The sequence below is a fragment of the Oryctolagus cuniculus genome, chromosome 2, assembly GCF_964237555.1.
Source record: "Oryctolagus cuniculus chromosome 2, mOryCun1.1, whole genome shotgun sequence".
Classification (NCBI taxonomy): domain Eukaryota; kingdom Metazoa; phylum Chordata; class Mammalia; order Lagomorpha; family Leporidae; genus Oryctolagus; species Oryctolagus cuniculus.
In genome coordinates, this window is record NC_091433.1 from 44,003,156 (window position 1) to 44,019,490 (window position 16,335).

Consider the following 16,335-nt stretch of genomic DNA (forward strand, 5'->3'; position numbering starts at 1 on the left):
GCACGGCTCGGAGAATGCAGACTGAAGTCACGCAGGCTTCTTTTCTGGCTGTGTTGTTTCTACGGTGGCCTCACGATGGGGCCTTGTCCTTGAAGCCTCCCATTCTACAGCACCTGCCACAGCAGACCTTCTCGGAGAATGCATGGCTAAGGTCTGAGCCAGGGGCTTCCAGGCTGTATCCCAGGGTATGGGGAGGGAGGGGGACCCAGGAGCCCCTGAGGCTGCTCCCAGCTTTAACATCCTGTGTGGCACAGTGGCCCTCTTAGTTCTCTGCTCTGGGCTCCGACCCGGACCCCAGGAGTGGGGCTTAGGGTCTGGGCTCAGGGGTCCCAGCCTCCCCTCGCATCCTGAGCAGCAGGCAACAATCCCCGCTCTCTCCACTTACTCCACATGCTCCCCAAATCTTCCGACGGGTCCCTGCCCATTCCTAGAGATGAAAACATTGGAGTCAGAAGGAGCTGTGCAGCCCGTGGCCTCACCTGATGCCAGCAATGCAGTCACAGGACTTGGACCTTACTACATGTGTTAGTTTGTACCTCTGCATGCTGACTCGGGTGGAATTGACCCAAATGTCTCGGAACTGCCATGCTAGCCAAGGGCCAGGCCCAGTGGTTGGAAGCCAGTTGCATGATCATTTCAGCCCTCGATGACAGTGTGTCCACCCTGCCCAACCTCACGCCTCAGTTTCCTCTCCTGCAGCAGGGGGACCCAGTGTCCCCTCTCAAAGTGAGGCCCCGCAGGTGGGGAGGTGGCCCCTCAGCTCTGCACCAAGGGTGTGGCTCTAGCTGCTTTCTGGGGAGGTGCAGCTTCATCAATTTGCTCTTCTATTTTTTCCCCACTGGTGGATTCCTGAAGGCAGCCGCTCTGGGCCCTGGGGACCCGTGGGAGAGGTAGAGCGGATGTGGGCTGGCACTATCCCCATCTGCTCTGAATCATACCTCGCCTGCCCTGGCCCTCATGATGGGCCCTGCCTTCCTCCCTGGCCTACAGGTGACGGCCCCAAAGCATACGGGTCACCTGCTCCTGGTCCCACCAAACAGGCTCCCTCCTTGTCCTCAGGTGCCTTTGCTGGACACTCCCTGGTTTTCCCACTGCCCAGCCTTAGGGCTCAGGTCTCTCCTAGCCACAGGTCAGCCACCAGCCCCCTGCTGAATGTCAATGGCTTCTTCTTTGCTCACTGTCTGTTGGGGCCGGGGGTGGGGCTGTGGAGGGGAGAAGGATTCCGGGCTCCGGGTGTCTGGAGAATGGGGCATGAGAGCTGATCTCATGCATGGGGAGGCAGGGACAGCAGAGGTGCCCGCTGGGAGCTGCTGCTCACTTCTGGGAAGTATCTGAACCAAATCACAGCACGCTGAGGGGAGGCGCTCTTGCCTTTCGAAGACCATCCTATGGGCTCTATGTGTCTCCTGTGCCCATGAACTCGGGCCCGTTTCCTGTGCAGGACTCAGACGTAGTCCACTGCTGCTTTCCAAAGACGATGCACTGCAACTAGTGGAAGGATGGCTGGGTGGGGACAACTATGTCACTCGGCCACGTGGCCTGTGTCCTGCACAATTCCAGAGGGGACCACCCTTTTAGGCTACAAGAGGTAAGGCTCTCCTAGACTCGGACAGACATGGGGGGCCCAGGGTGGGGAGAGCAGTGTCAGTGCTGCAGAAGGCATCCTCAGAAATTCAAAGAGGAAAGCAGGTGCCAGGTGAGAGGGGATGTCCAGGGCTATTGCCAGACTCATACTCTGGAGGGCCTCAGGGTGGCTTTCTCCTTGGTCAGTGGTTTTCTGGCTGTCTCAGACCCTTGTGAGCTACGACAGAATACTGGAGTAGGAACTTTATAAAGAACAGATGTGTACTCTCTCACCGAGCTGCATCATGGAAGCCGAAGGCAAGGTCAAGGCTGGGTCTCCGGTTCCAAGACAACCTTTATTGCACCCTCCAGGAGAGAGAGATGTTGTGTCATCCCGTGTGGAAGAGAGTAAGGGCTCTCCTGCAGCCTTGGTAACGTGGCATCGACCCAGACACCTCCAAAGGGCCTTACCTCACGGCACAGTTGCACGGTGAATGACATTTCCAGCACGTACACTTTGGAGAGGTCATAGTGAAACTATGCCACTGACTTTGGTGTGCAGTCTGGACCTTGTTCAGTGTAGATTTGGGTTCCTAGACTTAGAAAATAAAAATCTAGAATATAGGCTGCCAAGTTGAAGCTCATTTCAGAAGATGATGCTGCAATTTTTTTTTTTTTTTTTTTTTTTTTTTTTTTTTAGTGTGAGTGTGGCCAATGCAATATTTGGGACATACTTATACTGAACAGAATGTAGTTTATCTGAAAATTCATATATAACTGGTGCCTTGCGTCACCTGGCAATCTTAGGCCGATTTCTAGGTCTTATGTTCAGATCCCGATTCAGTGGATTGAGGCTGGCGGGGCCGGGGGCTGGGGAGCAGCTCTCGGATGTCAATCATCTCCGGACCATTTTGAGAACTATCAGCATGGCCTAGTGGAGACAGCTGCTGCTGGGTAGGGGCCCAGTGTGCGCTGCACAGGGAGTCGGATGCTGGGAGAGATGCTTAGAATCCATCCCACAGAGCTTCCCGGAGTGCGGCAAGGAGACTTCAGAAGCTAGAGGCTGGGGACGTACTACCAGGTACTCAGGGGCGAGAAGGAGCAGAAAGTGACCTCAACGTAGAGGTAACCCCACCTGGGCCTGGGAGGTAGGAGCTGAGTTCCCGGCGACCTGGGGCCTCTCGGCAGCTGTGATGCTGGGGCGCAGGGGAGCAGAGCCAGGGCGGAGGGAAGGGCAATGCTCTTCTCCAGGCCCATTCTGTGGGCGGGAGCCTGGCACTGAGCCAGCGTCTGGAGTGTGCCAAGGGCTTGGCTCTTCCAATCTACAAATGGCTACTGGGTTTGGACTCAAGTGACTGCAGGCTATTAAGAACATTCAGGAAAAGTTTTTTATCTGGGCCAGACTAATCAGCCCATGGAATGGCTTTTAAAGAGGCAGTGAGATGAGAATAAAGCTGGGTTAGATCACAATCCATGTGTAGCTCAGATTGTCCGCTCTGCTCCGCGGTGCCTTTGCTTTAGTTTTCCTTTATCAGCAGTGGGAGAGGTCTGGTCGGAGCCCTGTGCTTTTCCCATTTTGCAGCAGTTTGCCAAGCAGGGCCGTGTAGGAAAACCTAGTAAGTCATCCTAGCTGGGGCAAGCCCCTAGCGCGGGTCTGTACAACTGCCTTGCTCTACCAGATCCCCCACCACAAGCTCTCACAGCGGACGCGGCCACTGCACGGAACTCCATCACGCTGCGCTAAGGCTCCGCCTCCGAATCTCCTCGGGTGCCGCAGTGTGGGCAGCCGGTACCTGGCATCGCGTGGAGCCCAGCGGCATCGCGTGGAGCCCAGCCACATCACGGGACTGCAACCCTTCAGGCACAGGGACCTCACCAACACCCAGCGAGCACCAAAGCCAGACGCCCTGGGAGGATGCCTCTTGTCTCCTGACTGCCATCCGTGCGGGGACTCGCCTCCCTCGGAAGCTGCCCTGTATTCAAATGGGCACTGCAGGACCTAGGAAGTGATTTGCGCGTTGGATTGGAGAGGGGGCTCTGGAATCAGATGTACAGATCCTTCCACCTCCAGATCTCGCTCTGGCACTCCCACAAAGGGCCTCGGGCAGGCCGCTGAGCCTCTCAGAGCTTCGCTTACCTCTGCCCAGTGGGAAGAGGAGAAGCCACCAGTCAGGGCTGACAGCAGGGTGGGCTGGGTCCCAGGGTCTAGTACACAACAACTAACGCACCCATGTGTTTGCTGCCACGATGATGGTGAGCTCTGAAGTCCAGGCCACAGCCTCAGCCTCTAGGTTGGCATCTTTGGTCTGGCACAGGTCACAGCCACAGGCTTGTCTCTTCGGCACCACCTCGGAGGTCATCCTCCTCCGAGACCCTCTGTGATTCCAGGTGAGGTAGCCGGGAAGCTGACAGGGCAGGACGCTGACTTAGTCTGCTGCCTTCCTGTGCACCTCAGTGTTTGCATCTGCAGACACACTTAACGTGCAGAGCAATTCTGTGTGCTGGATCAGGTTAGGCCCTTGCTTGTCCGTGGAGATGGAAACACCTGCTGACAAGTCCAGAGACTGGGCGAGCCTTCCAGGTTACTGATTGGCATGCCGGGATTCAAACCCATGTAGGCAACGCTGCTCCCCTGATGGGCTTTCAGCCAACCAATCATATCCAATTTTTACATTATTTTTCCTAATCTTTGCAAAATATCTAGGAGATGAGATGAAACACAGACTTTAAATGACTTGCTCAATATAATGCAACTCACTGGGGTGGAGCCAGAGCTTGAATGCTTTAGGATCATAGGTCAACCTCCAGCTTGAGTGAGATCAAGTCTCCCCAGGGCTCGCATGCATCCATCCAGCCTTCCATCCGACCCAACTATTAAGTGCCTAATATGGACCAGGTGCCATTCTAAGAACTGAGGGTGTAGGAGTAAATAAAAAAGTCCTTGCCCTCATTAAGTTTACAGTCAGTGGGAGAGCGACAGAGAGTGAATGTGTACTGATGACAGAGGCTGACTTCATGAGTGAAATGGAGAAGACAGAGTAGGAAACGGGCACAGGAGTGAAGGTTGGGGGCAGGGTCTTTTCTGGAACCTGGGAGCCCTGTGGATAACTGCTGCTTCAGGTGGAGGGAGCTTCATTCATTCAGCCATCACATGCTCAAGAATGAAACACAGGTGCTATTGCTGATGAGGGGATAGGGTTGTACAGCAGGTCTTAAGGTGACAAGACCTAAATACCTAGACTGCCGAAGAGAATGTGAAAGCAAAGGAGAGTGTGGCCGAGGGAGAGGGTGTGAGGCCCGTGGCAGAGACGTGGAGAGACCTGGAGAGACTGGCGCTCATGGAGGAACTGTCCATGCTCAGGGACGTCCCTGCGCCCAGAGCATCCATGGTCCGTTGTCCATGCTCCCAGCCTCCTCTTCCAGCTCCATCTCCTCTCCGCACGTCTCTGTGGATGGATTCTCGGGGCTCAGCCCCCTCTCATCTCAGCACACGCTCTCCCCAGGCTTCTCCTCCAGCCCCAAGGCCTCAGGCGCTGACCACTCTCTTGCCTGCCCTTCTGCCCCCAACCTGAGATCTGCAGCTGCACCCGCCTACTCGTCCCGCAGAGCCCAGCAGCCACAGGACCTGTCTCCTCTCTCTCTCGATTGCACTGTTTCTCATCAGTGCCCACATCTCCTCCTGACTCCAGGCCACCACTGTCTGTCATCTCTGTCACTGGAGCCGCTTCCCATGTCATCCTCTCTAGAATAACCTCCATGTTTCGCCCAGACAAATCTTTCAATGCAAATGTTACCATGTGATCTGCTTTCACTCCATCCCTTCACCTTCAACTAATCTCATGGTCATTTCCTAACAAAGTCTAGCAGGCTTTTGAGACCTCGTTCCAGAGACTGTAAGCGCTCACCCCAAGCCCCCCAGAACCCCACATCCTTCAATGCCAGTACAGACAGTGGAATCCAGGGCTTCTTGAGATACACAGGGGGTGGAAAGGGAGCCTGCAGGCACTACTTGCCTGTGAGTCCCTTGAGCTACCCCTGCGGAGGGATCACAAGACAGGCAAGGACTGGGTTGTGCAGAGCCAGCGAGGCCAGGCTAACTTGCATCTCATGCCTGCTGCCTAGCCCCAGGGCTCACTGTGACGTCACTTGGGTCCAGCACTGCCCTGCATTTGTGAAGCCCCACCTTGAAGCAGCTGCAGCTGGCATTTCATCAGCCTGGATGGGAGGCAAAGGTTGAGCCACCCTGGACTCAAGCAACAAACAAGATGCTCTGGCTACTAATTCCACTGCTTGTGGCACTCAAGGGACATGCCCAGGACAATCCAGGTCTGTGCCAGGCTCACCCAGAGCATAGGATGGGGGAATGTTTGCTACTTGGTACCCGCCACCTGTAGAATGGATTGAGTGGCATGGGGGCTGCTGACTTAGAGCCAATGACCAGGAAATGCAGGGATTATAATTGATGAATCAAAGTAGACATACAGTGCTCAGTGAAGACAGCATCTATAATGATCTCTGGGGTCTGGACCCAGACATCTGGAAGCAAGGGTACTTGGAGCAACAAGTTAGCAACTGACTGCTTCTCTAGGTTCCACTCTCCTCTTTGCAAAAGCATGTAGGCTCTCTGGGCCCAGCACCCTGGGACAGGCAGCTGTGTGGTGGTGGAATCAGGCTTCTTTAATTTAGAACACCTGTGTTAGACCACGTGCTCTCTAAGTGGAGACCAGGCCAGGGCTGCTGTGAGAAGGTGAGGAGCCAGATGAGTGATGCAGCTTCAGTCCTGTGCAAGGCGCCACAGGACAAAGCTCTATGGCATATTTGGAAGTGTCCCAACCGGTGCATTTTCTGTGGCACCACAGTGGCTATCCACATATTAAACACCCTGACATTTTATCATAGTGCTTCCTTTAAGTGAGAAGGTGAAAACTGCAATAAGATATTTTGAGAAGGAGAGACAGAGAGACCACCTTTCCATAACGTTTATTATAATATGTTGTTATAATTGTTCTTCTTTATGTTAGCTATGATTTTCATCTCTAACTGTGCCTAACTGGTACCTTAAAGCTTTATCAAAGGTATGCATGCACAGGGAAAACCTTGTCCATGGTGTTTGGTACTACCCACGGTTCCAGACATCCACTGGGGTCTTGGCACATGTCCCTGGCAGACAGGGGTGGGCTACTGTACGTACTGCCCTGCTCTGCAGGCTCCTTGAGAAGGGGCTGATGGGATGGACAGTGCATGTGGAAGAGCAGCAGCGAGCTAGGAAAGGGAAGCCTAGGGTTTCAAATATAAATTTGTCACTGAGGTCATACACTACCTTATAGCTAGCAGATTCTCAGTAAACACTTCCGGGAGCAAAGAGTTGATAGGTCTGTGTTACTGCCCAGGTTTAACCACCCCTGAGAGTGAAGGATGTTTCCACGGCTTCATGCTTGAGAAACTAAGACATTCCAATTCAAGCCCCTTCAGCATACACCCAGAGTGCAATTTGGAGACCTAAAAGGCTAAAATTGGGATGTGTCAAAGAAAATACCAAACAGAATCAGAAAGGTAGTAAATCTTTCTGAACAATTACTCCAAACAGTTGAATAAGCTGAAATTATGTAGTGCCTCAAACATCCAGGAAATGGTTAGCTTTTCGTGTTCACCCCTTAGTCAGCCAGTGTTTATTGGAGTTTAACACGTTCAAAGACTCTGCTAAATGCTGGCAATGGAGAGAGGGTGAGACACAGCCTCTAATCAAGACATTTGTAGTCAGGGAGAGAAACTTGCTAACAGATCATGAATACAGTGTGGTAGGGCCCCTACTGAAACGTTTTCAGGTGCTTTGGGACCACAGAGGAGTCAAAGGCTGAGCTGATCGCCAGCGGCCAATGATTTAATCAATCATGTTTACGTAACGGGGCCTCCAAGAAAATCCCGGAGGGCAGGGTTCAGAGCAAGTCGGGGTTGTGGCACACATGGAGGAGGGGACTGCAGAGGGCCTGGGAGCTCTGCACGGTCTCCTCACGCCCCGCCCTCGCCTTCTTTGCACCCAACTCTTCATCCGTGCCCTTTGACAAGTCCCAGTGCGGCAAGTCAGCAGCGGGAGGTAAACTGTGAGCAGCTTTAGCAGATGAACAGACCCAAGGAGAGACTCATGGGAAGCCCTGATTGGTAGTCAAGTCAGACAGAGGCGTGGCTAATTCCAGAACCTGCGACTTGTGATTGGCTGCTTAAGTGGGGACAGTCTTGTGGGACAGAGCTCTTAACCTGTGGTGTCTACACTAACTCCAGTTGGTGTCAGAATGGAAATGATGTGCGGGACACCCAGTTGGCTCCCCTGGAGAATTGCTTGGCGTGGGAGAAACATCTGTCCATCACAGTGAGGGAGTGGGAGGCGTGTGTGTGTGTGTGTGTGTGTGTGTGTGTGTGTGTGTAGAGGGAGAGAAGAGCTAGTTCGTATTTTCCCCCTATACTCCAAGGAGCATGACTGTGTGACTTGGGTCTTGAGAAGAGACCACTGAAGAGGTCCCCCCTCCACCCCGCCCCGCAACATGAGTGAGATCATATTGATGCGCAGTAAGGGGAACTGAACTGAGAGTGCGGGGTGCGGGGTGGGAGGTGGAGCCAGGGCAGTGAGGGGTCCGCGCTGACGGCAGGGAGAAGATTCCACAGTCCTGAGGGGAGACGTGGAGGTGGGGGAGCAGTCAGGGCCTGCGTGCTGCCATGTCTGTGTGTCAGCGTCTCCGGGAGTGGCTGTCAGAGTGGCAGGGACCGTGAGGAAGAAGTGACAGCATCAGTGGGGAGGAGAATCCCTCAAGGGGAGATGGGCCAATGCTAATTCACGTTCCCTATTCCTGATTTACATAGAGCTGAGCTGAGGGGGCGTAGCCGTGCTGAGAACACCTAGCTCCGAGTGTTCTGACAGGGCTGTGACAGTGGGGTACGCGGGGGAGAAGGCGACAGTGCCACTCTCTGGAAAGTGACACTTCCTAAAATAAACACCAGTGGAGTGTCATGAACTTGGTGTCCTTGGCAAACCATACTTAAACATTAAACACGGACTGAATGTTTATCTTGTTCAAATGCTATTTGCTGTGATGTGTTCATGAGTGCTGTGGCCAAGACAGTTAAATTATTCTACCAGAATAACCAGTTATCTGACAGATTCCTAAAGGTGGTGGTGGCAGTCTCTGAGAATGGCATGCACTTTCTGGATCTGTTTTAAACCTTCCCATTTAAGAAGTGGCTGTCTCTTTTTCTATTAGAGCAAGGGCATGTGGGAGTCATGCCTACTTCCCAGTTTCAATGTAACAACCAGAATGGAAACAAAAAAAAAAAAACACCCAGAATAGCTGTGCTGAAGTATTGTCCCACATTAGAGCTTGCCAGTGTGTGTCTGTGGGTCACTGGGAATTCGAGAAACTAGAAGAACAGGATGGGGGAGGAGAGGGCAATGCAGGGAGTAGGGAGAAGAGGAGCAAACCAAGAGTAGAGGTGAGAGAAAGGAGCAAGGCCCCTCAAATCTAATACTTCAAGTGTGGAATTGTGACATTCAGAAAAAGTCTGAATATAACAGGCAAGAGATGGGACCAGAAATGTCCACCCTGGGGCAGGTGTTTGGTGCGGTGGGTAAGACGCCACCTGGGACACCCTCATCCCACATCAGAGTGGCTGACTCAAGTCCTGGCTCCATTGCTGCTGATTCTAGCTCCCAGCTAATACAAACCCCGGGAGAGCAGTAGGGGACAATGGCTCAAGTGCTTGGATCCCTGCCACCTATGTGAGAGACCTGGATTTGATCTGGCCCAGTACCAGTTACTGGGGGGCAATTTGGAAGTTTTATAAAAAGCTGGACATGCACTTGCCATATGACCTAGGGGTCTCTATCTGGATTTTTATCCTAGAGAAATGAAAACCACATTCACAAAAAATCTCCTTTTAAACTCTTTAATTCTATTTAAATTTTTTTTTTTTTTTGACAGGCAGAGTGGACAGTGAGAGAGAGAGACAGAGAGAAAGGTCTTCCTTTGCCGTTGGTTCACCCTCCAATGGCCGCCGCGGCCGGCGCACTGCGGCCGGTGCACCGCGCTGATCCAATGGCAGGAGCCAGGTGCTTTTCCTGGTCTCCCATGGGGTGCAGGGCCCAAGCACCTGGGCCATCCTCCACTGCACTCCCTGGCCACAGCAGAGGGCTGGCCTGGAAGAGGGGCAACCGGGACAGAATCCGGCGCCCCGACCGGGACTAGAACCTGGTGTGCCGGCGCCGCTAGGCGGAGGATTAGCCTAGTGAGCCGCGGCGCTGGCCTTAATTCTATTTAATTTTCATTAACTTTTCTAAGCTAAGTCCTCCTTATCCCTCTATGTCTTGCCTCAGGTATTCTTTCATTTTATTGTTTTTAGCTTGACATCTGCTGGCTCATGTTCCACCTGCTTTCTTCTAACTTCTTCCTTGAATTTCTGATTTATAATCTGCTTTCATAGACATACTTATAAGGTTTTATTTTTTAAAATTTATAGCAAAATGTTTGTTCAGATTTTCCCCTTGTTTCGGGTAGTATTTTCTATCTAGCAAAATTTGCTGCTTCCTCTCTTACTCTGTTTAAACAAAGAACATTTACTATTTTTGTGCCGAATGCCTTTTTAGTCTCATTTTCCCAAGCTGACGGTTTTTAAAGATTCCCTCAGGGATTGGTTATTTGCTGGAGATTGGTGGCCACTGGGACCTTGTCCTTTGCTTATCTTTTCTGCTCCCTCCCATGGTCCCCAATCCCCCACATGCCTGCTTTCGGTCCCTGTGAATTGAATCCCTCACTGTATCGCCTCTCAGCTCCAAATTCACCCTTCATCATCTGTGCTGCAACAGAGGGGCTGGACTCTGCAAGCAACCTTTCTCTGCAGCAAGCACAGCATGAAACTCTCAGTAGAGGGTTCTGGGGACACTGCAGAGGGAGTGGGCTTCGTGCCTGGCTTTTATTGCATGGTTGCCAGCAAGGGGAGGGGACACATGTGATAGTGTTCGGGTACAGCTACTCATCCCTTAGCGAGCTCCTACTTTTAGGGAGCTTCTCATATACAAATGAGTAAAAGGGTGGCCTCTGTATATTGGCCCACATTTGCTGATTTCTTCACAGCAAGTTACACCCATTAGCTTAGAATACAACAGATGCAAAACTCAATTGTCAACACATCCGGTTGTTATAAACATCACACAATGAGCAGATTTTTAGTCGTCACAAGCCCACCTACATTGCATGAAACTGTACCCAGCATCTGCAGCCATAGACAAAATAAAGTCTGTACCTCCAACCGCCACTGCCCTTGGAGCTCCCGGGCCCAGAGACTCCCCACCTTGCTAGTGAGCAACATCACCTAGACACACAAACCCCCTCTCTGATTCCTCTCTCCCCTGGGAGTCCCCTTTTCTTCTTCTGGATAGCGCCCCCCAACACACACACACACACACACACACACCCCTGCCTTAGCCTCTGGCTGGTCTCATGCCATAAAGGGCCTGCCTGCCAATCTATCAAAGCGTCCCCCAGATAAAGTTTGGCTGTGCTACCGCCACCTCTGCTCCCATCTTTCTTTCCCTTTAATCAAACTTGAAACCCCACAAACTGTCTACACCTCCTCCCATTGCAGCTGTCCCACTGCAGACACACAGACATCCTAGGTTTGCCACCATTGGACATAGGCAGGCTCCCAACACCTAAACTCCCTCTGTGCACTTGTGTGCTGCCATTTGAACACCTACACCCAGCAGGTGTTTCTTGTTGCCAGTTCTGGCCAGAGTTCTCTGTCCACCTACCTCAAAGGGTTTTCTGCTTATTGAGCAGCAGCTACCAGCTCTAGCCCAAGTCACCCTTAGCAAACTTCTCTGCCTTCCACTGGGCTGGACACACACCTTCTCCAGTGGGTTCTGCATGCCCAAGACCAAGTTTGCTTCCTCCTTAGGTACTCTCCCCTAGCCCTGAGGTTTGCTTAGAATCCTCTTGACTCTTAGTAGTTAGTCCTTTTGATTTTTCATGCTAAACTTTCCCTGTTCAAATTACTGCATGGTTCCTGTCTCCTGCCTATCTTTGGTGTGTCCCCACTGCCACCCCAGGCTGATGCCCTGCCTGATGGAGCTCTTCCCCCACTTCCCCAGGTAGCACAACTTTTTGGGTTTGTCAGGAATTGACATGAATGGGAGTGTGATTTGCTGGTGTTTTCCACAATCTGTCCCCACCAGGCCTGCTCTTTTTTACTTCACTCAACTTTGTCACTGGTCTGAGCTGGGCAGATGCCGAGAATACGGGAAGAGGATTTCTCTGTGCTTTTCATGGTGACAGGTGGCTCTTTCATTCTCATGCAGATAAGGTTCAGTGTGGCTACCGACCTGCCTTTCTGAAGTCAATCTGGTTGCCGTTTCAAGAACTGCTTGAAGTCCAGAATGGTGAGTTCCCGTGGCAAGTGAGTATCCAGCTGTCTGGGAAACACCTCTGTGCAGGCTCCATCATACATCGGTGGTGGGTTCTGACGGCTGCACATTGCTTCCCAAGGACCTTGTAAGTGTCTCCGGTGTTGTCTTAGTTTACCTCATATCTTATCCATGTCATTTTTGGGGCTAGGTCATTCAATGAGATCGGGGTGCTGAACTGTATACCCAGTAGGTTCCAATTAGTTTCAGACCCCAAAAATCTCTGTTCTACTGCCACTCTCTCCTCTTTTTTTTTTTTTAAAGATTTATTTATTTATTCTGAAAGAGTTACACAGAGAGGGGAGAGGCAGAGAGAGAGAGAGAGAGAGAGAGAGAGAGAGAGAGGTCTTCCATCCAATGGTTTATTCCCCAATTGGCCACAATGGCTGGAACTGTGCCAATCCAAAGCCAGGAGCCAGGAACTTCCTCCGGGTTTCCTACGTGGGTGCAGGGGCTCAAGGACTTGGCCATCTTCTTCTGCTTTCCCAGGCCATAGCAGAGAGCTGGATCGGAAGTGGAGCAGTCGGGTCTTGAACCGGCGCCCACATGGGATGCTGGCACTGCAGGCCAGGGCATTAACCCACTGCACCACAGCGCCAGCCCCGACTCTCTCCTCTTTATTTAATCAACCATATCCAAAGGTGGGCTGCTCATTGTGACCACGCACTCCATATTGGAAGATCAGTGCAGGCGTCTCTCACCTGTCCTCACTACATGAAGACAATATCTTGGATTCACTTGTTGTTCACATACTCACTGAGTATCTACTATGTGTTGTTCTAATTGCTTGGACTATAGCAGCTGACAAGAGAGCCAAGCGCCCCGTCACCAAGGAGAGCACAATGCTCTTCCTTCTGATGGATGCATTTCACTTCCTTTGGAAGAGGGTTTTCCCTGGGCTCATGGTTCCTCGGCTCAGAGATTCCCCTGAGCTTTGGCCTATGACTCCTACCTATCCAATCTCTGTCTACTCTCTAGGCCACTGCAATACAACCACTACTCTGAATTTCCCAGTATTTAGTTGTAAATCCTACACTTGCGTCTGAGAGTGTGAAATACATGACAACTATGGTGTCGCTCCCCCTCTTCGCGGAGGAACAACACAGGACCCTGTGCTGTTCTTTTGTCTGCTCGGCCCTCCCCGGGTTTGCTGCTGGTCCTTCCCGGGTTGGCTGCCGTCCCTTCCACCTCCGTGGAAGGGCGGCTCCCCCTGCCACCTTCCCCACTTCCGCAGGGGAGCGGCACACCGCCGGCCGGCTCTCTCGGGGGCTGCTCAGATGTTATCCGGATGTTCCCTTTAGATGTTCCTGGTGCATGCCGTCTCTCTCCTCCTTTATAGTCCTCTTCCACCAATCCCAACTCTGCTACCCACACGCCGAGTACGCTGCTCTCCTCCAATCAGGAGTAGGATCAGCTCCTGCAGGTTATTGGTCGAACTGGAGACAGCTGTGTAGAAGTTGTTTACTCCTCTCCCAGCGCCATATTGTGGGAGAGCAGATGCATAGAATAAGTCTTAATTCCAGTAACTTAGTCTAGTCCGAGTTGCTCCCCACACTATGGTTAGCACCGGCATCTTTATACTCATTCTTTAGGTTGGAAACGGCACTAACAGATTTCACTGTGATCATGGGGACTAGAGTATACAGCAATATCCATGCAGAGAGAAAGCACGTGCAGAAGATCATTATTCACCAGGATTACAAGCCGCCCCTCTTCGACAGTGACCTTGCTCTGCTCCTGCTTGCCACACCGGTAAATTTCACCAACTTCAAAATGCCCATCTGCCTGCAGGAGAGAGAGAGGATCTGGGACCGGTGTTGGATGGCAGAGTGGGTGTCGGTTCATGGGTATGGTATGTGCCTTCCCTGGGTCACCTATAGAGGGCATCCATGTAGGTTGCCCCGGGCTGCACAGCTTGATGCTTTGGGTGTGGGAAGACCCAGCGCTGAATTTCAGCTTGACCACTTGCTGGCTTTTCAGTATTGGACCAGCTTCTCCTTTTCACCTCTATATATCTGTGGAATAACAGCCATTTCTCCCTTAAGTGAATTATGTGGATTAAATTCCATGAAATTATACAGGTGAGGTCCTCAGTAAAATCCTGCGATAGAAGGATCTCAAAATGTGAGAGGTAAGGATAGTTGTTGAGGACCTAGAAGCATCTAATGTAGACCACCTGACGCAGACCACCATCCCAAGGTGACCTTGAGCCGAGTTCAGTCACCAATGACTCCATTCCTTTCCCTGCAGGGCACCAGGCTGGCCGGCCAGGGAAGGGCCTCTGGGAGGGAGGAGTGGGATAGAGAGAAAGCCAAGGGCTGCTCTAGCATCATGATCAATTCCTTTCTACAAGATGGCACCTCCAGGTGTGTCCTCTTCCTGGCTTCTCCATTTGGCATGGCAGACTCAGAGGTTGCGCTGTTTTGAATTTCTGTTCAGGGACAAAGTATGGCTACGGAGAGACAGCGGAGACACAGCTCATTGCAGGGGCTGGCTTCAGTGAAGTTCCCCCGGGAGACACGTTTAGCAGAGGGACCATATGCTGGAGTGACTGGAGAGGCTATTGAGTGGGGGCTTACATAGGTCCCCTCTAAGGCTCCCCCCTCCACCCATTCTAGAACTTCCAATCTGATTGTCCATGGACCCGTCGCTGTCTGCGGCCAATGCAGCGCTCATTCTCACACTGACTTCCTCACTTTCCCAGGCCACTACGATGGCTTAAACATGCACCTGAAAAAGCTGAGGGTGGTACAGGTTGACTGGAAAGAATGCCTCAAGAGAGTAAAAGAGCTCTCCAAGAACATGATTTGTGCCTGGCAGGAACCAGGCACCAATGGCAAATGCCAGGTACGCAGCCCCTGCCTAGCCCCTCCCCCTCCAACACTCCACCCCTTTCTAGGTTCCCAGGAGGAAGCCCAGGAGGGAGGCCCCAAACTGATAGCAGTAGGACCCCCACCTCCCACCACATCCTCTGTTGGAGGTACTGCTGATTGCTTTGCAGGTGAGTGCTTCTTCCTTCTCTCACTTGCAGGGAGACAGTGGGGCGCCCATGGTCTGCTCTATGCGTGGGACTCAGAGGTTCTTCCAAGTGGGTGTCTTCAGCTGGGGCAAAAGATCCGGCACCAGGGGAAGACCTGGTCTGTTTGTGTCTGTGGCCCAATTTATTCCATGGATCCAGGAAGTGACGCAGAAAGAGGGGAAAGCCTTCACCATCTCAGCAGCCCCGAGGAGCTCCCTGACTCCAGCTCCACAGTACCCCTTCCTTCTAGGCTTGGGGTCTCAAATGCTGCTTGCCGCCATGTTGACTGGAGATAAATCAGATCTCTAGGCTGTGGACTCATGTACTCTCTCTCTCTCTCTCTCTCTCTCTCTCTCTCGTCCCTGCTCCCCTCCCCTCCTTACACAAGCATCTGTGCAGCATTACCCTGCCATGGCCTCTGCCCCGGGCTCCAGAAGGTAAACACAGACTCGCTTCTCCTCACTCTCACAATCCAACGAAGGAACATCAAACGTAGTGCAAAAAAGAGAGGTGCAAGCAGTTCACAGGGGATCCCAGAGGGAAAACAATAACTTCCAACACGGAGGTCAAGGTCAGTGCTTCAGGAATGCACTGGAAAACCAATCCTGAGAGATGTGTTTCTGGTCCTGGATTTCCTTATCTATGAAAAAGATTCAATGCGATGCATTCTAAGATCTTACAGCACACCAACACTCTGTTACGCCTACTGACTTCTTGTATGTCTCCCAGAGGACACAATAGCTATTGAACAGCTTTAACTCTATCAGGTCAGGCCTTAACAGAGACCCAAACGCCACTAACAACACAGAGTGTGCCCCATCTGAGGCACAGGTGCTCTTCCCCCAGCCTACGCATAGAAGCAACACTGCAGTAGAATTGGGGTCAGGAGTCCTATGTCCAGTTTGGAGCTGCAAGTGGGGAGATGATGACTTGGGACTTTGAGACCATATTTTTCTTTCCCTCCCTTTAACAGATCCAAATATAGAAAGTTTGGATAAAAAGGTGGCCTGAAGGAAGTGATAGTGTCTTCCCTTTTAGAGAACTGGGAGATAGTTTTTAAAGACCAGTGCTACAGAGTGAAGTCAGGGATTGGTCGTGGAGTCTTTTCAGGGTTTCTTGTTGCTTAAGTCCACCTCGCACTGCTTCACTCAGATATGTGAGCACTGGATATGTATCAGGTGTTGGAAGGATACAGGAATGTGGCTATGGATAGCTCATGACCTCAAGTGTATATGTTACATCCAAATTTGTGCATCTCCTCACAGGGTTCTATTAATCAGCAACTGGTATATACAGAGTTTTCTTT

At 51.9% G+C, this 16,335-nt stretch overlaps 1 protein-coding gene across 4 annotated transcripts; it reads left to right on the forward strand.

The window, feature by feature from the left end:
• The first annotated feature begins 15 nt into the window (after window positions 1-15).
• Window positions 16-15,346, forward strand: PRSS51 (serine protease 51). Of its 4 annotated transcripts, XM_070068213.1 has the most exons (6): window positions 20-151; window positions 1,442-1,588; window positions 11,906-12,003; window positions 13,603-13,857; window positions 14,629-14,857; window positions 15,042-15,346. In XM_070068213.1, exons 3-6 carry the CDS (start codon window positions 11,984-11,986, stop codon window positions 15,336-15,338), a joined length of 801 nt encoding a protein of 266 aa, XP_069924314.1. In that variant the 5' UTR covers window positions 20-151; window positions 1,442-1,588; window positions 11,906-11,983; the 3' UTR covers window positions 15,339-15,346. The 4 variants fall into 4 exon arrangements, with proteins under 4 accessions (XP_069924313.1, XP_069924314.1, XP_051687644.2 ...); XM_070068212.1 differs by lacking the exon at window positions 1,442-1,588 and having other exon boundaries at window positions 16-151; XM_051831684.2 differs by lacking the exons at window positions 20-151; window positions 1,442-1,588 and adding an exon at window positions 3,627-5,889 and having other exon boundaries at window positions 11,906-12,098.
• Window positions 15,347-16,335: the final 989 nt, after the last annotated feature.